The following is a 23,232-nucleotide window of genomic DNA, read 5'->3' as shown; positions in this document are numbered from 1 at the left end:
ATAACTGCCTGGGGGCTTGGTGGCTGGCATCTGAAATGGGTGGTGGAGGGCAGTCTGGTTGGACTGAATCCTTAACCTTGGAATCCGATGCTATCTCCTAGTAGATAGTGTAAGAATTGAGTTGAATTCTCCAACACTCTGCTGGTGTCTGAGAATTGCTTGGTGTTGTGTGTGGGAGACCCCCTCCCCCCATATTGGAATTGGGTCCAGGAGTCTTAAAGACTGTGGGTGGGAGTTGTTAAATCACTTTAAATATTTTACTTCACTCTCTACTTGCTTGCATGTTTTCTGAAGAGAAGTCCAATGTAATTCTTACCCTGTTCTTCTTTAGATAAGGTGCTTTTCCCTCTGACTTCTTTCAAGATGTTCTCTTTATTTTTGATTTTCTATAGTTAGAATAGTATGTACCTGGTATAGGTTTTTTGGTATTTATCCTCCTTGGTGTTTTGTAAGCTTTTTGGATTTGTGGTTTGGTGTCTGTGATTAATTCTGGAAAATTCTCAGCCATTATTATTTCAAGTATTTCTTCTGTTCTCTTTTTCTTTTAGTATTCTTTTAGTATTCCCATTATGTGTATATTACACCTTTTCTAATTGTCCCTCAGTTCTAGAATATTGTGTTCTGCTTTTATCATTTTTGTTGTTGTTGTTCTAATTTGGGAAGTTTTTGTTGACATATCTTCAAGTTTACCAGTCTTTCCTTGGCTGTGTCCAGTCTACTGATGAACCCATCAAAAACATTCTTCATTTGTATGGAGTTTTGATTTTTAGCATTTCCTTTTGATTTTTAGGGTTTTTTTTTTTAAGATTTTATTTATTTATTTGACAGAGAGAGAGAGCACAAGCAGGGGGAGCGGCAGGCAGAGGGAGAGGGAGAAACAGGCTTCCCGCTGAGCAAGGAGATCTGTCTCTTTGTCTCTTCAATCTTTGCCTTTCACCACAAACTCCACTGTTTAGAGAGTGCTCTTAGGCTAGAACTTCTCTACACTCTGTTGCAAATGAAGTCAGTTCCTCTGGGAAGAGAATAGGGCTATCTGCTTTACAGCCTGCTTCTTCCCCCCAGGCAAAATCTTCAAGCCGAGGCTTTAGAGTTGGTCCTGGGGTATGGGGGGGGAATCAATGGCATGCTTCTCTCTGAGTGACTCCCCTACTCTAAAAGCTGAGCACCTGGAGTTAAAGCAAACATTAGCCTCAGATTTTTTTGCCTCTCTTAATGTGGAACCACTGCTTTATGAGGTGGGCTAAGGGTAATCAGAGCCTCTGTATTCTTAGGCATGCCACGCCCAAGGTAGAGTTGGGGCTAGGTGGAAGAAGGGAGCCCTACTTTTTGACTACACTCACCCAGGACTCAGCCCCAACAACAAGCAGCTGGGAGCTACATGAGAAATGCTGTCATCCTGGTCCCCCAAGAAGGTGGCCCTCTGGGAGCTGGGGGTAGGGGGAGTCCTGTGCTCTTGGCTACACCAGTCTGGAGTAGTTTTCATCTTTTTTTTTTTTTTTTTTTAAGATTTATTTATTTATTTGAGAGAGAGAATGAGAGACAGAGAGCACGAGAGGGAGGAGGGTCAGAGGGAGAAGCAGAGTCCCCCGAGCAGGGAGCCCGATGCGGGACTCGATCCCGGGACTCCAGGATCATGACCTGAGCCGAAGGCAGTCGCTTAACCAACTGAGCCACCCAGGCGCCCCTGGAGTAGTTTTCATCTTGCTAAGCTAAGAACAGTATGGAAGCAGCACATCCTAGATCAAACATCATAGACTCTCACTATTCTTACTGAACTCTAGTAGATTTTTTGGAATAAATGTTTCTTTGTTTGCTGTATGCCCCTAGGACCATTTCCAGAGACTTTAAATAGTTGTCCTTTTATAGTTTTCACCAGTTTTCCTGGAGAGCATGCCCATAGAGCTCCTCATGCTATCATGTTGGAAGTGGATACCTGGACATTTCCTTATATGATGATAATGTCATTACCACACCTAACGAAATTAGTAGTAATTCTTTGGTATCATTTAATGCCCATTTCATAACTTACCCAGTTTAGAGGTATCTGCTTTAATTAAAAAAATTTAAATCTGAGTAGGTGGCATTGGTTGGTGATCTAATAATAAGTAGTTGGAGTTCTTTACTATGGCATTCAGGGGTGTTTTACCCATAGTTTAAGAATCACCCATAGTTTAGAAGTTTGAGCTTGCTTTCATTCCTGTGAAATTCTGTTTGGTTTAAACCTTTGAATCAGAGAACATCAAAGGTGAATAAAATTGTCACTCAGAAAATTGTTTTTTTTGGTTTTTTTTAAGATTTTTATTTATTTATTTGAGAGAGAGAGAGCACAAGCAAGGAGAATTGGCAGAGGGAAAGGGAGAAGCAAGCTCCCCACTGAGCAGGGAGCCTGACTTGGGGCTCTATCCCAGGACCCTGGTATTATGACCAGAGCCGAAGGTAGATGCTTAACTGACTGAGCCACCCAGGCGCCCCGAAAATTGTTTCTAAATAGTAGTTTAATTTTAAAGTTAATCAGTTAAAAAAAAAAAAAGGAAAACATCTATGATCATATCTCAGTAGTAATCAGGGAAGTATAAACTAAAGGTAAGGGACTGTTTTTCACATAAAAAATGTTGTGCTCAGTACTGGTAGAGGTAAAAACTTGTTCAACCTTTCTGAAAGGGAATTTGGGAGTAAAAAACCCGCAAAGGTATTTCCTTTTTTTACCCACTAATTTTCATCCTAAAATAAAGACATTCTTTATCTAATTTTCATTTTATAGTATTAGAATAACGGTTTATGAACCCCTTGGAATTCAGCAGAGATATTCACAGTAAATGTCCAAGGGTAAAGAAAGAATTCAGTATGATCCAATTTGGGAAAATAATCTGCAGGTAAGTATATGTAATATAAAGGAAAACCAGAAGGAAATGAACCAAAATGTTAATAATGGTTATTTTTGTAATCTTATAGTATTATAATCTACTTTATTTTTCAGATTTTCTATGAATTTTATTGTGAATTTTATGATCAGAAAAAAAATGTTAACATTTAGTTAAGAAAAGGAAAGTAATGGTGCGCCTGGGTGGCTCAGCCAGTTGAGCATCTGCCTTCGTCTTGGGTCATGATCCCAGGGTCTTGGGATCAAGCCCCGCATCGGGCTCCCTGCTCCGCAGGAAGCCTGCTTCTCCCTTTCCCACTCCCCCTGCTTGCATTTCCTCTCTCACCGTGTCTCTCTCTGTCAAATAAATAAATAAAATCTTAAAAAAAAAAAAAGAAAAGGAAAGCAAAATAGCAAGTTATATCTTGGTATTCCAAATCTCTGAAAGAAAAAAATCACTCAGCTGAGCAAACACTGTCTCAGTTATCAAGAATAATTGCTGGGCGCCTGGGTGGCTCAGTTGGTTAAAGGACTGCCTTCACCTCGGGTCATGATCCTGGAGTCCCGGGATCTAGTCCCACATCAGGCTACCTGCTCAGCAGGGAGTCTGCTTCTCCTTCTGACCCTCCTCCCTCTCATGCTGTCTCTCATTCTCTCTCTCGCAAATAAATAAAATCTTAAAAAAAAAAAAAGAATAATTGCTCATTTTTCTTTTTTCCCAGCATTGCATCAGAGCCAAGAAAACTTTATGAAATGCCAAAATGTTCCAAATCAGAAAAAATAGAGGATGCATTATTATGGGAATGCCCAGTGGTAAGATTTGTTTTTAGAGTATTTGTTTCCAACACATTTTTAGCCTAAAAGAACTGATTATTGTTAATATAGGTAAAAAGGAATAAAGCTTAAATATCATAGTGATTCTTGACTCTTGAAAGGAGTCAAGAAGAGAGTATATTGCTTATTTTTCCTTGTGAAATAATTCCTATTTTTAAAAATTATACATTAATATTATGAATGTATTTTAAAAATTTGATACCATTTGTAAATCTTGAAAACTGGAAAAAGTTATGAACTGGTTAAAAGTTTTATAAACAATGTAAGCTAGTTTAGAGTTATTCTCAGTGTTTCAGAGATCATTCTGATTTAAGAGATCATTCTATCAAAATAAAATATTAAATTAGGCAGTTATGTTACATGGCTCTTTGAAAGTAAATTCTTGTTCGTTTTCTCCATGAATCTTGTTAGGAAAATAATAAGTCAAAAACAAAAAATAATAAAAATAATAAAAAATAAAATAATAGGCTAAACTCATTCCACGAGACAGACCAGCATTGCCTTGGTGTGTATTTTTCAGAAGACTGTTTTTTTTTTTTTTTTAAAGATTTTATTTATTTATTTGAGACAGAGAGAATGAGAGAGAGAGAGCACATGAGAGGGGGGAGGGTCAGAGGGAGAAGCAGGCTCCCTGCCGAGCAGGGAGCCCGATGCGGGACTCGATCCACGGACTCCAGGATCATGACCTGAGCCGAAAGCAGTCGCTTAACCAACTGAGCCACCCAGGCGCCCCAGAAGACTGTTTTAATAAAATGATAACATCTTATACTTGCTAGAGGAGTTGGGAGAATTGAGTTGTAGACAAAATAAGTGGGATATTCTGAGCTTAAAAGGTGAAACAAATTTATTTATATAATTACTTCTTAGAGCCTTTAATAATACTATGCAATAATACTAATGTTCATGGTGATTTTGACAACCATATTTCAAAACTCTTTTGATCATAGGACTTCCTTTTTTGAGGTATATTTCTACATATTGGTTTTCCATGGATCAGTGTTTTAAGAACAGCACTTAGGAAATACTGCAGCAAATTAATCAGGTCTCTGAATCTGGTTGATTGTTTTTTTAAGGAAAAATAGAACTTACAATATGGGACCAAAAATAATGTTTAAAGGATAAGAGGCTATGCTTTGAATTTACTATTAAAATTATTTCTCTCTCTTTTTAAATACTGTTGTTTTTATATAAATTGTAGTTTTCCAGAGCTGCTGCTTTCTTTTTCCCTAGACACTTATTCTCTTTAAAAAGAGACACCTTTTTAAAAATCAGAAGCTTTAAATCTATGCTTTCTTCCCTGATTTCTTTTTTCTTTTTTTTTTTTTTTAAAGATTTTATTTATTTATTTGACAGAGAGAGACACAGCGAGAGGGAACACAAGCAGGGGGAGTGGGAGAGGGAGAAGCAGGCTCCCCGCAGAGCAGGGAGCCCGATGCGGGACTCAATCCAGGGACTCCAGGATCATGACCTGAGCCGAAGGCAGTCGCCCAACCAACTGAGCCACCCAGGCGCCCTCTTCCCTGATTTCTTATTGAGAGCTGAAAATAACTGTTGTGCCTCCAACATCTAAAGCCTTTTATTTATTTATTTTTTTTAAGATTTTAAATATTTATTTGAGAGAGAGAGAGAGAGAGAGAGCATGAGCCAGGGACGGGGCAGAGAAGCAGACTCCCTGCTGAGCAGGGAGCTGGACATGGGACTTGATCTTGACCCCAGGACTCTGGGATCATGACCTGAGCCAAAGGCAGACGCTTAACTGATTGTACCACCCAGGTGCCCTCTAAAGCCTTTTTTTTTAAATAAGTATTTTCTTTCTTTCTTTCTTTCTTTCTTTCTTTCTTTCTTTCTTTCTTTCTTTCTTTCTTTCTTTCTTTCTTTCTTCCTTCCTTCCTTCCTTCCTTCCTTCCTTCCTTCTTTCTTTTCTTTTCTTTTCTTTTCTTTTCTTTTCTTTCATTTGTCAGAGAGAGAGAGAGAGCACAAGCAGGGGGAACAGAAGGCAGAGGGAGAGGGAGAAGAGGCTCCCTACTGAGTAAGGAGCCCGATGCAGGGCTCCATCCCAGGATCCTGGGATCATGGCCTGAGCCGAAGGCAGATGCTTAACCGACTGAGCCACCCAGGCATCCCTAAAGCCTTTTAATCCATTTTAATTTGGGGGTGGGGGTGGGGAGGAAGACAGATTTCTTAATTGAGAAAAGTTTTGAAGACACCAGTACAAAATCACCAAAAATGTAAAGCAATCCTTGCAAAAATAAAGTTTCTAGTAACCTAGTTCCTATTCTCACTTCTTTTACTATTTTCTTCTCATTTGAAGTTAAACAGGATTTTCCATTAAGAAAACTGAGAAGCATATATTGTTGTTAACATATTGATGTGAAACCACATTTAAATCAGCACCCTTGTTTTTCTGAGACAGTGTGTGAAATACAACTTTTGGTTTAGGAAAATAGCTCAAACCTATTACATGTGCTATTTCAAATTCTTTTTTAATAGGCAAGGTATAAATAGTATATTTTTTAAAATTAAGAATCTCCTTGGGGAGGGTATGTGCTATGCTGAGCGCTGTGAATTGTGTAAAACTATTGAATCACAGACCTGTACCTCTGAAACAAATAAAACATTATATATTAAAAAAAAAGAAGAAGATAGTAGGAAGGGAAAAATGAAGGGGGGGAATTGGAGGGGGAGATGAACCATGAGAGACTATGGACTCTGAGAAACAAACTGAGGGTTTGTTTGGTGAGGACTTGATCTCACCACCCCAAGATCATGACTGAGCTGAAACCAATATTCAAATGCTCAACTGACTGAGCCACTCAGGTGCCCCTAAAAAGGAAGTTCTAAGAGGAAAGTTAAGGATAGGAAAGTTGGAATTAATCTAGTATTCAGTTAGGCTGAAAAGTGAATAGAAAAAAATGAAGGCATAGTTATTTTATATATGCTTTTAAAGATTTGTCTTCTCTTTCAAATGTTAGGGAAAGAAACAAGGTTGTGTTTGTTTCTTGAGTGTGTGTGTGTGTGTGTGTGTGTGTAAGCTTATTAACTACTAGAAGTCTTACATTAAAATCACATGCAATGACGTAAATATTTTTATTCTATGGTGTCTATGTAAGTATCATCTCCTGGAAATTCTTTTTTTTCTTTTTTAATTTTATTTCATTATGTTATGTTAGTCACCATACATTACATCATTAGTTTTTGATGTAGTGTTCCATGATTCATTGTTTGCGTATAACACCCAGTGCTCCATTCAGTACCTGCCCTCTTTAATACCCATCACCAGGCTAACCCATCCCCCCACCCCCCTCCCCTCTAGAGCCCTCAGTTTGTTTCTCAGAGTCCATAGTCTCTCATGGTTCGTCTCCCCCTCCGATTTCCCCCCCTTCATTCTTTGAAACCTGGCCCATCTTCTGTTTTTCTTTGGCTGCCTTGATTCTGCATTTTAGCTTTCATTTGGAGTTACAGTAGAGCCACAGTAAATCGTGGAACAATTTGTCCTTTTGCCATTTTGACTTCTATCAAAAGGAAAACAGGTCTTGGAATAAAGAAACATTTATTCCTTGTGGAGGGGGAGGAGCAGAGGGAGAGGGAGAATCTTGAGTAGGCTCCATGCCCAGTATAGAGAGCCATGTGGGACTTGATTTCACCACCCGAGATCAAGACCTGAGCTGAAATCAAGAGTTAGATGCTTAACTGACTGTGCCACCCAGGTTCCCCAAGAAACATCTATTCTAGCAGGTGACTTACGCTGATGCTATTATACATGGTTTTAAGAACTGTTATTATTATCATTGTCATCACAGCAGCATCATTAGTAACACTCCTAATGTGTTATGATGATGATTGGCTCACATTTATTGAATTATTTAATACTAAATAATAAGTAATAAATTATTTGAGGTACTGTTTAAGCACTTTATGTGAATAAACGCACTTAATAAGTTAATGATAAAAATAATTACCTACAGTTTCATCTTTCCTTGTCTTAATTCTCTATTTGTACATTTAATATTTCCTCTTTGGTTTACTTATCTGTTTCTTTAAGGTTTTAGCTGTTTTCTTTGGACATAGATTTCTGTAGATTTGTTCATGACCAACCAGTTTCATTTTTACATCTTGTATTTTTTAGGGGGAAATACTTCCCAATCCATCAGATTATAAATCTTCACTCATAGCACTGACTGCTCATAATTGGCTGTTTCGCATATCAGCAACTACTGGAAAAGTCCTTGAGAAAATATATCTTGCTTCATATTGCAAATTCAGGTATTAACTGTGACTTTATTACTCAGAATTTTATTAAAATTTGTGACTTGTGGCCCAGGAAATTACAAGTTTTAGATTTTTTTTTTTTTTTAAGTTTCCCATTGTATATCTGGATCTCAATTTATAAACCTTTTCTCTTTTTCTCTCCTTATGACTACATTTGAAGATCTGAGGATACAGACCTTTTATCATTTATTTTTGTATCACTCATAAGTAATTAACCTTGGCAGATATCTCTCCCCCACCCTTTTCAAATTTCCCTTCTACAAATAATATTTTATATGTTCTGTGAATAGTATTTTATATGTAGGTTTAATTTCAGGATAGGTTTTCCTGAAGGCTAGTCTGTTTCAGTTAAATCACCTGCCTAGTACAGTCAAGAACTGTTTTGTTTTGTTTTGTTTTGTTTTTAAAGTGATCTCTACACCCAGTGTGGGGCTCAACCAAGATCAAGAGTCACATTCTGACTGAGCCATCTGGGTGTTCCTAAAAGCCGTTATTTTAACTTAGTAGTTTTATATATTATATATAGACATATTTGGAGTAAATATATGCATGTAGAATGTGAAGGTAACATTTTTAATGCTTTTTGTAATGTTAATGTCCATTTTAAAGTAGGAATGGTCTTTTTTCTAAGTTTTGAATACTGTTTGATCAAACAGTTTTTATTTATTGACACTCTAGAAGGATTAAAATTCAATATATACATATTTTTTAATAGGAATATATCCATATAAAGATGTGAGGGAATTTTTAAGTTATTTGTTTTTTAAAATAAATTAATTTGCTTTTATAATTTAAATAAAGAACTGTTTATTTATGAAATATCTGTTATATTTTGATTATAAGGAAACTTACCCAAATGAATAACCTTCTCTTCATCCTTTTACAAGATACCTGAGCTGGGACACTCCTCAAGAAGTCATTGCAGTCAAGTCAGCTCAAAACAAAGGCTCATTATTGGCCCGGCAGGTAGACATCTTTAAATATCAATAAATAAATCTTTAAACATCAGTAAGATGAGGAATTTGTTTCCTGAGGAAATTGTCTGCAAATTTGTTAGGAAAGAACTAATGATCTTGGATTTCTGAAGAATGGTAGAAAGGTTAAGAAAATTATATAAACTTAATAAATACCCTTTAAGCTGCTTTGGGGAAGTACAACAGATTATTTTACATTCCACAGTGGAAAGAAATTGACAGAACCTTATTCTTTAAAGTAAGGAAGCTATCTTTTTCAAGCAGAGAAATCATTCAAGCTTTATTGATAATTTTTTCTCATTTCACATAGACATGTCAGTGTAATTCTACTTTCAGATGATGTGACTATGATAACTGTCTTTTGATTTGGCTCTTTATTAGAATTCCAATTTATAACATAATTTATATTATGTTAATAAAATAATATATGTATAATAATGACATAATTATATATGATATCAGAAATCTATATTAATTTATATTATAATACAGAAAATTTATTATGCAGTATATAAAATGTTTTTGTTGTATAGTATGTAAAATATGTTTTGTTGCTAAGAAATGTTTACTGTTAATGTTTATTTATTTTTATTTTTATTTTTTATTATTTTTGATGCGGGGCTTAAACTCATGACCCTGAGATCAAGACCTGAGCTGAGATCAGGAGTCAGAAACTTAAATGACTGAGCCACCCAGGCACCCCTATGTTTACTTGTATAGATTTGTGTGTGTATGTGTATGTGTATTGAAGGGCTGAAGGTTTAATGGACATATTTTGAACATGTATGCTTTCCTGTGTAAGTAACTTTGCAAGGTAGATAGATGTTTTCAATTCATGAAAACATCCACAAAACTGCTAGGACAGATGGATGTTTTCAACTCATGAAAATAGTGTTTCTGAAATTCTTTTGAGAGCTGCCTGTAATTTAATCTTTCCTTTTAGGCAGGCATTCAACAGCCTGTTTTGCTGTACCTTGCAGTGTTCCATGTTTTACCTTTTTCACTTATAGGGATTCTGGAGATCAACAAGAAGGTAAGCACTTACTTATTTTATTTCACTATTAATTTTTTGATAAGATGTGATATCAGTGTATGTTTGTTTATTAGGTGTTTTGATTGCAAATGTTCCCTTGACTGTAAAAAGCTCTCTGATCTAGTTTGTTTCATGTCAAAAAACATGAGAATGTTTCATTTAGGAAGAAAGCCTAATCATCCTTTCATCTTTCTGCATGTTTTTATGCCTTTAAGTGGAAGTGTTGAATACCTTTGGTGTCATTAACAAACCACTACTTTATAAAATTATGAAATGAGTAAGGTGCTTTTTTTCAGAGGATATTCCAAAGCTTGTTAAAATGACCATTAGGAAGATGAAAAGCTACAACAAAATGAGTCATTTTAATTGCAAAGTATAGATCTAAAATTTGTTTTATGTTACATAAACAAGACATATAATTAAATATGTGAGTTTTCCAGCTCGTTCAGTTATAGGTTTTATTCTTGTCATTTTTCTTTTTTTTTTTTTAAAGATTTTATTTATTTATTTATTTATTTGACAGAGAAAGACACAGCGAGAGAGGGAACACAAACGGGGAGTGGGAGAGGGAGAAGCAGACTCCCTGCCGAGCAGGGAGCCCGATGCGGGACTCAATCCAGGGACTCCAGGATCATGACCTGAGCCGAAGGCAGTTGCTTAACCAACTGAGCCACCCAGGCGCCCATTCTTGTCATTTTTCTTGATTTATGGTCTGTTATATGGGAGGAAAGAAAAGACATACTTCCTTTGAGTAAAAGAATCAATAGCCTCCTACTTTCCATTAAAAAAATTGTTACTTAGTCTGGGTGGATAGTTATTTATTGATCTATTCTACTAGTCTTTAATTACACACCTCAAGTATTACTGAGGTCAGATCTTCAGGGTCTACTAAGAGTCATTAGCAAATAAGATGAACATATTAAAAAATTTTTGCATAAGCATATTATACTAAGCTACATAAAGGCGAATGAATAGTATCAGTTACTTATTCATTGTTTTGTGCCAGGCACTTTGAGTAGTTTATAACTTTGTAACATATAGTGGGTTCAACTAGGAAGTTAAGCAGCTACCCAAATCCTAAGTAAGTGGAGAAGCTGGAATTAGAAACTGGGTTTGACTCCAAAGTGTGAACCAAATTTTAAGATGCAGTGGCTGCTTTATTAGAGCACTCCTTGTTTGAAAACATGTTTGAATTACATAAGTCCTCCTTTTCAAAATGGGAAACAAGGATCAACAAGTAAAAAATCATGAGCTAGTTAAGATCGAAGCAAAGCATAATTATCTTTCAAAGAGATGACAAGAAACACAACTTACTAATTTAACTTTTCTTTGTGCTTGTGGATGAAGTAGTTGTATGTACTTATTACAGGCTGCAACAGGAATGAACAGTTAACTAAATCATAAATTGTTTCTATTTATTCTTAGATGCCTATGATAGTCATTGGAGGGATGTGGTTTTGATTAGGGTTAGTAGGAACTGAAGCATATCTTCCACTCCCCATGTATAAGAGACTACCCAGGGGCGAAGCTCAAAATGTACTTTAAGCTCGTCATTGGGTAGTAAATCTTCTCTAAGTAATTTGTCTTGAGTAGAAACAGAAACAGATTTTCACTTAATTTCCACTTGTTCTTTCATTGCTATGAATATTTGTCTATGTTGGCTTTTGTTAAATATTAAAATAGGCACAGAATCAAGTTACTTTATCAGAGCTCTGTGGAGGATTAGGACAGGATCCAGTGCATAGAACAAACCCAGAAAGGGAACAAAGAGCCAAAGCCTTACTCAGGGTTAGCCGGGCTAAATGCCTCTATAGGGGCTTGCTTGGTCTTTTAACACGTTTGGTTTTTATATGACTAAAAAATCAAACAGTATTAGATATTTAAAGAACAAAGTAATGATAAAATTCTGGAGTTGGCTGTTTTTCATTAGAAGTACTTTCTTACATCCAGCCTTTTCACTTTTAGCTAAAAAATAAGTTTCTTTATAAATAACATTTTAGCATGAAGAATAAGTCCCTATATTTACTCTAGTACACATATCCTGCATGGTAGAATTAGATGGTCTCAGTGTATGCCTAGGTCCACGAGGAACAGGATGTGTTATTAAAAGATATTGACCGAACTGTAAAGCAAATGGATGAAGCAAATGAATACTGCTGAATCATTTTTTTCTTTTTTAAATTTATTTATTTTTGATGTAGTGTTCCATGATTCATTGTTTGCATGTAACACCCAGTGCTCCATTCAATACGTGCCCTCTTTAATACCCATCACCAGGCTAACCCATCCCCCCCACCTGCCTCCCCTCTAGAACCCTCAGTTTGTTTCATTTTGAGGGTTAAGTGCTGCACTCCCATTAGTGCTCCTGTTCGAGACTCTAGTGGCCTACTACCCTATTGACACTTCAACTTCAAGTCTCTAAATTATAATTAAGTTATATGGTAGGTAGCAGTGTTGTAGTGGTGACCTGAATATTAAGCAAATGCACAAACCACTGTGAACACTCAGAGGATTGGCCTTCTGGTCTTTTCTCAGGTGATATCTACCTTTCCCCTCAGATTTTCGGGAACGTTACAGATGCTACCTTGTCTCATGGAATACTAATTGTGATGTACAGCTCAGGACTGGTCAGACTCTATAGCTTCCAAGCCATCACTGAACAGGTAGAGAAGACTGAAATTTGCCATATTATAATAACTTGAGGTTTGGACTGAGGTATGACTTTTTTTTTTTTTTTTTAATGAAATGCTTTTAGAATAAGGCACTTGTGTAGATTTCAACTCTACAAAACTGTACAAATGCAGAAAGACAAAGTAACCTTTAAAAGAGGGGAGGGAAGATAAACAGGCCTTGAGTCAATAAAGATATTTTCTCTGTCATATACATGTGAATTTGACTTTTTCTTTCTTCAGACAGCAAATAAGTTGGTGCTAAAGCCACCGTTTTTGTTTTGTTTTGTTTTTAGTTCATGCAACAGAAACTTGACTTAGGGTGTGCATGCAGATGGGGTGGGACTGCTGGAACTGTAGGAGAGGCTCCTTTTGGCATTCCTTGTAATATTAAAATCACAGGTATGGCTACTATATAGCATTTTTTTCCCCTTAAGAAATAAGTGGTCATATAAATAGTTATTTATTGTAATCGTCCAGATGTTTTCTCATAATTTAATTATAAACTCAATTCATTTTACTTCTATATATACAGCATATTCTTTGCTATTGAATAGGTGTTAACAAAATCTATCAGTTATTCATTGAACTGAAGGCCTGGGGATACTGAGTTGTTTGGCTTTTAATTAGGGGAAGGTGAAACCCAACATCACTGATAAGAGAAATGCAAATTAAAATTATCATAAGATATATCTTTTCGGATTCTCAAATATCAAAAAGTTACATAACAGTGTTTGTTAGAAGTATAGAAGTCTGTAACAGTATATTCATTTATTATTGGGGTCCTTTGTGGAGGACAGTTTGTCAATATGTATCAAAGCTTTAAATGTATATATTCCTTGAAAAATTCCATGTTTAAGAATTTATACCAGATATATTCACATGTCTACAAAATGACAAGTGTACAAGTACAACATTGTTTCTAATAACAAATGATTGGAAATAACATGTACATTGGTAGGTGGCATTAACATTTCATTGTTTGGCTGTATCATAAATTTAATTGTTAAAAAAAAATTGTTTTTGCATTGGTATAGAGCAATTCCCAATATATATTACCAAGTGATAAAAAGGAGTATAAAATTGTATATAAAAAGCTTCATTTGTATAAAGAATTCATATTCACATGTTAAAAGTATACATATAAGTATACTTTTTTTATACATATACAAAAATTCATTAATTCATGTTTTTATTTATTTTTAAAGATTTTATTTATTTATTTATTTGACACAAAGAGAGAGAGAGAGAGAGCACAAGCAGGGGGAGTGGCAGGCAGAGGGAGAGGGAGAAGCAGGCTCCCCGAGGAGCAGGGACCCCGAAGCGGGCCTTGATCCCAGGACCCTGGGATCATGACCTGAGCCGAAGGCAGTCGCTTAACCAACTGAGCCACCGAGGCGCCCCTAGTTCATGCTTTTAGATTTGCTTGGAATGTATGGAAGGTTACCCAAAAACCTCATAAATAGTAGTTACCTCTGAGGGATAAGATGAAAGGAAGATTGAGTTTTCATTATATACCTTGTAATACTTCTTGAATGTGGTGCTTACATTGTGATTCCTTGTGTATGCATGTACACATGCAGCTCCTTGAAATTTTAAGAACTTGACTTATATACCATTTTATTGATGAACTCTAAATTTGTTGAACCAATTCACTAGTCTGGACATGTAGGTTATTTTTAATTTTCTATGATTACAGATAACATAAGAATATTCCTGTAACTATTAATGATTCTTGCCTGAATCAGGTATGTCATTTGGGGTGGCAGAATGGCCATTTGAAGGATTCTCTCATTCCTTCTACCTTTAATAACTAACATTTTTTCACAAATAAAGACTTTCACTTTTCACCTAGGAATGAACTATAATTCCTTCTAAAAAGTGAAAGTAAATACTTATTCCTTCTCTTTAATTATCAATATTTGAACAAGGAGTTGGTATAATAGTCACTTCCAATGGTGGCGGAATATTTTAGAGGTCAGCACACATATAATCCCAATAGACTCAAGGATTTTTATTTATTCAAAATTATATAGTTACAGTCATTATTCTTAATGATGTTCAAATTGCCCCAAATTTGGCCAATGAGAACTCCCATTTTGACATACCCCAGTAGTCTTGGAGAATTTCCTTTTTTCTGGAACAGTAATATATCCCAGGTTTGTCTTTTACTTTCCTTGTCCTAGATCTGACAAGGAGCCATTTTAGTAGAAAACAACATCATTGACTGTGTTAGTTACCCAGGGCTGCTGTAACACCACAGACTGGTAGCTTTAAACAAGAAAAATTTAATCTCTTACAGTTTTGGAGGCTAGAAGTCTGAAATTAAGGTGTTGACAGAGACGACTTCCCTGTGAAGACTCTAGGAAAGAATCCTTCCTTGCCTCTTCTAGCTTCTGGTTGTTGCTGACAATCCTTGGCCTTTCTTGGTTTGTGGCAGTATAACTCCCATTTCTGCCTGTCTTCACATGGTCTTTTTTACTCTGTTGTCTTCAAATCTCTCTCTCTCCTTATAAGCACACCAGTCATAGGATTTAGGACCCACCCTTATCCAATATGATCTCTGCAAAGACCCTGTTTCCAAATGAGGTCACATTCACAGATACTAGGGGTTAGGACTTTGACTTATCTTTTTGAGGGACACAGTTCAACCCACAACATAGACCAAGATCTAGTTGTACTCAATGCAATTGGTTGTCTTTATTTTTTGGTGAACAGAGCTGGGAAATATAGTAAAACAAAAATTCATTAGTTCATTTTCATATTTCCAAATTAATTGTTCTTTTATTTTATATTTGTATTTCTTTTGGCTCCCACTTAACTTGATTCCTAATAAAATTTTATCCTATTATATATGTGATAATCTTAAAATTGCCATATCAGTGCTACCACTAAAAACTATAGTGTTGTGAAGGTTAAGATTTCTCTATGGTTCCTTTTGTCCTTAGTGTATAGCCCAATAAGTGTACTACAGAAGTAATGTGTTCAAAGATTATTTAAAATTATTTTTCTGTATGATTAGGTTACCAATTTTATGTAATTAGATTCATTTGTTTTAGTTTGTTTTCAATTTTAGGTTTCTTTTTCCCTTTGACTTTATTCTTGAAGTTGTAAAATGTGTATATTTCAAAGGTCAAAACTATATAAAAAGATATTGTCTGAGAAATTTCACTTCTATATATAGTCCTTTTATTCTGTTACTTCCTTCCCCCTACCCCACCCTGCCCCTAGAAGTAATCATTATTTTTAGTTTCGAGGTTATCCCTCTGTTGTTTGTTTTTATAAAAATAAGCAAACGTGTGTGTGTATTCTTTAAATGTTACCTTCTTTCTTATACCAAGTGTAGTATATCATATATTCTGTTCTGTACCTTGTATTTTCACTTAACATGTATCAAAATTTTTTAAACATTTATCTAAGCCGAAGGCAGATGCTTAACGACTGAGCCACCCAGGCGCCCCTAAACATTTATCTAATAGAAGAAATATATAAGATTACCTATTTTTCTTATTGAGATAAAATTGATACGTATATATAACATTAGATTAGTTTCAGGTGTACAGCATAATAATTCAGTTTTTCCCAGGACAAGTCATCTCCCACTTGCAAGTGATTCTTCATAATTAGGATATTACTAAGGCTAGACATCAGGCAAAGCGGGATTCTTGATGGTTTTATCCCTTAGCCATATTTTTCCCAGGAGCTTCCTCTATAGCTGTAAAATTACAAATATAGGCTTTAGCCACGCATATAGTGGCCACCTTTAACCAAACCCAACATGCAGTCACCCACAAATTTGAAAGGTGGACCTCCAAAAACAAATGGTCCTTGATATCTTGACTGTAGCTCAAGAAGAAACTTATGCTAATATTGAGACTAAATATTTTGTATATATCCCTGATAACTCTAACATATCCAAAGTTTTAGCAGACATGCACATAGAAATTAAAGCAATGTCTGACTCCTCTAATTCTCTCAGTGATTGGATTTCTTCCTGGTTTAGCGGAAATGGATAGTCCTGATGGAAACCACTTCTTTTACTAGCTATGATAATACGTATGCTAGGTCTTTTTATTGAGGGAGCTATTGTTATCACATGCTCTGCATAAATATGCCAGACAAATTATGTCAATAGAAACTGTAGGAAGCATCCCATTCTTATGATGAGGCCTCATGAGTGCCTCCAGCTCAAACAGTCTGCTCCTAGGGACCCTCCATGTAGTGAGATAGCTCAGGATTTTTATGCCTCTCAATAGGTAGGATCTATAATCTCTTTCAGCCTGAAGAAGTTACAGAAGATGAGACCTTCACTTTTCAACACCCCTTAAGAATTAGGAAGATAAAAATCTCATCGTAGGGAATGAGCGAGAAATTGAAGGGGACCCCATGAGAGAAAAAGCTGTTTTTTTCCTTTGCTTCTTTTCCAGTTTCTATTCTTGCTAGGCAGGACCTGCACCCCTATCCCACTTTACACATGCCTTATAATGCAAATAGGGCATGTCCTCCTTGTAAGGGACAAAGAGTTGATGATTCTCTAGAATAAATAACATCCAAGGAAGGACCAGGTGAGAATGACTGGACGAAGTTATCACATATGCATTCCAGACCATCAGAGCTAGACATCTCCATGCCAAGACCCCCTGGCTCCAAGGAATAACACCTGAGCCCTCATCTTTGTTCTGAACTGTTCCTGGATACCTGAGAGGATGTGTACACCAAACCACCATCCTCAATAAAAAACCCCAGACTCTGAACAAAGATGAGACTCATGCTCCTTTCCTTTCCAAGTCCCATGGAGTGTCTGTCTATATCTGCTTGCTCCATACCTTCAATAAACTCTGCTTTCACCTCAAAAAAAATTCATTTTTGTATACACTACTAAGTGATACGTAGTGTAAATCTATGTAAATCCACAGTAAATCTAGTTACCATTTATCACCATACAGTTGACCTCCTTCACCCATTTCAAACACCCCTCAACCCTTTCCCCTCTGATAACCGCCAATCTGCTCTCTGTCTCTATGAACTCCTGTAAATAATGCTGCAGTGAACATAGAGGTGCATATTATCTTTCCAAATTAGTGTTTTCATTTTCTTTGGGTAAATACCCAGTAGTGGAATTACTAGACCATATGGTAGTTCTATTTTTAATTATTTTTGTAAGATTTTATTTATTTATTTGACAGAGAAAGAGAGAGAGAGCACAAGCAGGGGAGTGGCAGGCAGAGGGAGAAGCAGGCTCCCCGCTGAGCAAGAAGCCCGACACAGAACTCAGAACTCGATCCCAGGACTCTGGGATCATGACTGGAGCCAAAGGCAGATGCTTAACCGACAGCCACCCAGGCGTCCCCTATTTTTAATTTTTTGAGGAACTTCCATGCTGTTTTCCATAGTGCCTGCACCAATTTACATTCCCAGTAGTGGTGCATGAGGGTTCCCTTTCTTCAACATCCTGTTGTTCTTTATCTTTTGGATAATAGACATTCTAACAGGTGTGAGGCAATATCTCATTGTGGTTTTGATTTGCATTTGCCTGATATATTCCCTATATTTTAAAGTTACAGAAAATTCATTATCCTATTATAGCCATTCTTTTATAAACCATACAACCATTTTGTACAATTTATATTAAAAATCTGAAGTATCATTGCTTGACCTTTCACAGACTCAGAGCATTATAATAATTATTATTTTCTTTTTAATGCCTCTCTTTCCACAGTCTAGCCAGTAGGAGCTCCTTTTGTTGGTTCTCTTATTCTTTTAATACTACATTGACATCCTTGTAAAATATCCTTTATAGCAATAACCAGCTGGTTCAGACCTATCTTAAAATTTCCTCACTACAAGACATGGAATCTGCTACTCTCAGAATTTCTAGGACTCTTTAACTGAAAATATTATTAGAGATCAAAATTCGGGCTCTTGAGGTTAGTGGGGACCCATCAGAATTGTGATGAACAGAGTCCTGCTGCTACTTTGGGGCCATTTTTAGCAACTGCTTAGAAAAGCATTTCTTTTTAAATACATCTTTTTGGATTGACTTTTTTTTCCTATTGTTCATACCTATTTTATATTCTCTACAACATACCTACTTGAAATTTTAACCCCAAATTCAAACTCTAATTATATTTTTTCTTTTTATATTTTTTTTCCTCGTTCACCATCATTTGATAGCTACCATATTATCACATATGATGTTTGTACTTCTTTCATAATTTACTTACTGATGTTTTTTGCCCAGTTTTCTGTTGGGTTCATATTTTTCTTATTAAAAGACTTCTTTTTTTTTTTTTAAGATTTTATTTTTTTATTCATAAGAGACAGAGAGAGAGAGGCAGAGGGAGAAGCAGGCTCCCCGCTGAGCCGAGAGCTTGATGCGGAACTCGATCCCAGGACCCTGGGATCATGACCTGAACTGAAGGCAGACGCTTAACCATCTGAGCCACCCGGGCACCCTAAAAAGACTTCTTTATATATTAAGAATATTACTCTTTTCCTAGAAGTTTAAAAAAAAAAAACGCACTTTAAGCATATTTAATATGTTTATACTTGTCTCTTTCTCAGGACTGTCAGTTTGTGATTTCACTTTTCATTATTTTTCTCCTGTGTATAACACCAAGTGGTAAATTGTCTGTATGAAGAAGCCTAGTAGAGTACACACTTCTATATGTAACATGTGATTCTTGAGTCTTCCTACCGCAAGCCCCTTTACTGACAGTGATGGCCTCATAACCTCTCTTAAGGTAGAGGGGTAAAAAAAACGAGTCGTAGATTAACCACCTGCTGAAACAGACTGTGTGCTTTGTGATGTTTCCCAAGTACTGTCCAAATGCTATTCTGGTCTTTTAAAGCTGTAGTACATTCCACTTAAGCATTTCTCTAAGTACATCTGTTTCACTCTACTTAAAATTAGTTGTTATCAAAAAGACTAAGAGGCACCAACAGATACTTTTATGGTGTCAGTCTCTAAATGACAGTGACTCACTAGATGTATCTAAACTAGTTAACTTGTCTAAAGATGATTAGTAGTAGTGGCTACCCTTTAATAAAGCTTCCATTGTGACAGGACCTACCTGTCCTAAGTGGTTACATTCATTATGACCAATAGCACTTCTACACTGGAAATCTTAAGACTGCTCTGATAAAGTTTGCTAAGTATAACCTGTTAGTCTGGAATATGGAAGATCGCTTCCTCACATCTGAAGGAATTATTAGACTTAATTACCTATTAGGATTGTTATGAGTGTTGGAAATAGTATCTAACCCAGAGTCTGAGACATACATGCCTAGTAAATGGTGCTTTTATTAGATGTACTTTGTCATTTTTTCTCCTCATAAGCACCTTCAGCCCACTTTTTATCTCCATTCAGCTGCAGGTCACACATACTCTGAAAACAGATGTCTAGAAAGTTGACCTCATAACAGCATTTGTTTCCTACCAGCTTTCTCTCTTCTTAGCAATCAGCCTCTGTCCTGATTATATTTTATTTCCTGAACGTAGTAATTTTTCATTAATGAAAATTCATAGATGGTACATGCAAAGAAGGGTTGAATTCCGTTCATGAAAGTTCCAAGGCTACCAGAACAGAGAAAATAATAAATTCCTTTTGCCCATCTCTGCAGACACACCTCCACTGCTCTTTGAGGTATCCTCCCTGGAGAACGCTTTTCAGATTGGAGGCCACCCTTGGCACTACATCATCACGCCTAATAAGAAGAAACAGAAAGGAGTTTTCCATATTTGTGCCCTGAAAGATAATTCCTTGGTAAGTCATGAGTGATCAGACTTTGAATAGTAAATTTGTATCAGAAATTCTTTATTTTCTGCTTCTATAATAAGAATTCCTAAGAATTACTTTTTATTTGTTTGTGTTGATACTTTGTAAACATTGTTAGGTACAGAAGACTACAAAGAATATGACAAACACTTGTGTGTACTACCAAGAATTTAAAAGCATTAAGATTTGAAAATTTTTAGAAACCCAAGATTTCTCATGGGATTGCTACAAACATCTCTGAAGCTCCATAGTGGAAATTATTGATGGAGTATGTTCAGGCTGGTGCAATGTGTGGTTGGGTCTGTTTTTTCATGGTTTGCTGTTATTAGCTTTCCAGAGCAGAACCAGGTAAAACTCTGTTGGTCACAGTGTAAGCATTGAAACACTTTGAATTTTCAAGAACATTGTTAAGTTACTTATGGCGGAATAGGAAGAAATGGTACATGGTAAGACAATAGAAATTTCTACCCCTTGAATTAATTTTCTTTATTTTCTTTTTGAAATGATTTAGGCATGATTTATCATTTAATTTAATTTAATTTAATTTATTGAGGGCCTAATGTGTGCCAGGCATGGCTGGGGACACATTCCCTTCCCTCAAGTTGCTTAGACTCTTGAAAGCACACATGTAGATAAATAAGATGCAGTCTGTTAAGCACAATGATTAAGATAAGCGCAAAAGAGCAAACGCACAGGGAGTGGTGGAGGGGTTCCCCTTTGTTTTGTATTGCCGAGTTAGTGTAGTTTATTTCTGGAACCTATATATTTGATATATCAAATGATCTGACTTTTTCTGAGGCAGACTCGGCTTATTCCACACCCATCTCTTCCAGGATCGTGCTCAATCAGTCACTGTTGGACGCAGTGGCTTTTAGTCACAGGCCACCTTTCACCACACCAAAGATCAACACAGTCTTGGGTCCAGTTATCTATTTTCTTTGATGTCACTGCCAGGGAACACTGTGTCTAGTGTCTTCTAGTTTTCTTTTTTGGGGACGTTGTCCCCTTTCATTTTTTCATTTACCTATCACATGTGGCAGCTCCTGTTTGGCCCAGCCCAGGGATATCTTCTTTTAGAGTGGCCTCTCTAGGGTCTGTTCCCTGTCATGACAAGTCTGTGATTTGATTGTCCACCTCTCAGCCAGTGAACATTCTTCAGCCATCAGGACCTGTCACATCTCTTTCACTTAACTTTTCTATCCAGTCAAACGCTGTACGATTCACGTTCTGGATATTTAGTACATATTCTTTTTACATAAGAATTGATAATACATATTGTGTGTGTGTGTTTGTATATAAAATGGCCTCCAACATCTGTATCAAGCATGCCTGTCAAGTACTCAACTTCTATAATAACTGATTATAACATCTAGTCTTATCTACGTTTCAACATATTCATAAATGCCGAAGCCAGGGGAAGTTTTCAATTCTTTTGCCAGACAGTTTTGCTGTAGTGACATTAACTTCAGGATGCTTATGCCCATTACTTCTCCACCTGTCAGTCAGAAGAGTAGATAACCCAAAAACACATAACTATAGTAGATAACACAAAAACGCAGCCAAACTGAAGAATTCAGAAAATGTTTCAAAGCTTTCTATTAAACTGAGCTTTAAAATCTAGCATTCAAGCACATAACAAAAACTACAGAAGCTGGTAATAATGCTGCCTTATATTTAACACAAAAAGAGATAGTATTTCTTTCGCATGTTAGTAGTAATTATAATAAAAGGAATTGTCTAAAGAAAGATGTGTATAAGTATGTACCTGTTTTATCTTAAACAAAGGGGCATCCAGAGCTAATGCCATATTGGACACATTAATTTCAGTGGTTGCAACCAAGGTGTTTAATTAAATTGATTTCCTTATATGTACAATATAATAATACCACCATTCCTATTAGAAATTATTAGAATACTTATAAAAATTCCTGAAAAATTAAAACATTCACTAATACAGAAAATGTGTTAAATTCCATTTTTTAAAGTTTTTTTTTATATATTTATTTATTCATGAGAGACAGAGAGAGAGAGAAGCAGAGGGAGAAGCAGGCTCCCAAGGAGCAGGGAGCCCGATGTGGGACTCGATCCCAGGACCCTGGGATCATGACCTGAGCCGAAGGCAGACGCTTAACCGTCTGAGCCACCCAGGCGCCCAAATTCCATTTTTTTAAAAGCATGGCAAACAAAGCACTTGTGACATAGCCCCCACCTACTTCCCTAGTCATTGTATTTCTTTTGTAGGAGCCAAAATTAAAATTTTTATTCATGTGTACACATATACATGCTATATAGGATTAACATTCTGTGTTTTGTGTTTTGCCATCTCTTCTTTTTCGCCGTTTTGTGCTCGTCCTTTAAGGCTTAGTTTAAGCTCTGTTTTTTCTTTCTTTTTTTTTTTTTTTTAAAGATTTTATTTATTTATTCATGAGAGACAGAGAGAGAGGCAGAGGGAGAAGCAGGCTCCCAAGGAGCAGAGAGCCCGATGCGGGACTCCATCCCAGGACCCTGGGATCATGACCTGAGCCGAAGGCAGACGCTTAACCATCTGAGCCACCCAGGCGCCCTAAGCTCTGTTTTTTCTTCTAATATTCTGCTCACCTGGATTGGATGCTTGTTAATATCCTGTGCATGGCTTGATTACTTTGTTTTCTACACTTTTTGTTTCTTTTTTTTTTCTATACTGTCTTATTTCTGTTTATGTTTCTGGCTCCCTTTTTGATTATGAGCTTTTTGATGGCAAGAGTTATGTTTAGTTCATGTGAGGTACAAACACCTAATGTGATACTTAAAACATAGTGTCCTGTCAGTATATGCT

The 23,232-nt window shown here is 36.3% G+C and overlaps 1 protein-coding gene across 2 annotated transcripts in view; it reads left to right on the top strand.

The window, feature by feature from the left end:
* The window catches only part of DCAF17 (DDB1 and CUL4 associated factor 17), a 49,459-nt gene that overhangs the window by 4,732 nt on the left and 21,495 nt on the right, over window positions 1-23,232 (top strand). For both annotated transcript variants that reach the window (XM_035007789.1, XM_035007788.1), the window contains exons 3-9: window positions 3,583-3,673; window positions 7,821-7,957; window positions 8,851-8,929; window positions 9,881-9,970; window positions 12,529-12,633; window positions 12,936-13,041; window positions 20,263-20,405. In XM_035007789.1, coding sequence (XP_034863680.1) covers window positions 3,583-3,673; window positions 7,821-7,957; window positions 8,851-8,929; window positions 9,881-9,970; window positions 12,529-12,633; window positions 12,936-13,041; window positions 20,263-20,405 — 751 coding nt within the window. The remainder of the gene's footprint in view (window positions 1-3,582; window positions 3,674-7,820; window positions 7,958-8,850; window positions 8,930-9,880; window positions 9,971-12,528; window positions 12,634-12,935; window positions 13,042-20,262; window positions 20,406-23,232) is intronic.

Source organism: Mirounga leonina, unplaced genomic scaffold (assembly GCF_011800145.1).
Source record: "Mirounga leonina isolate KUSES-001 unplaced genomic scaffold, KU_Mleo_1.0 Mir_151, whole genome shotgun sequence".
In the NCBI taxonomy this organism is placed as follows: Eukaryota; Metazoa; Chordata; class Mammalia; order Carnivora; family Phocidae; genus Mirounga; species Mirounga leonina.
This window is presented reverse-complemented; position numbering and strand designations above follow the sequence as displayed.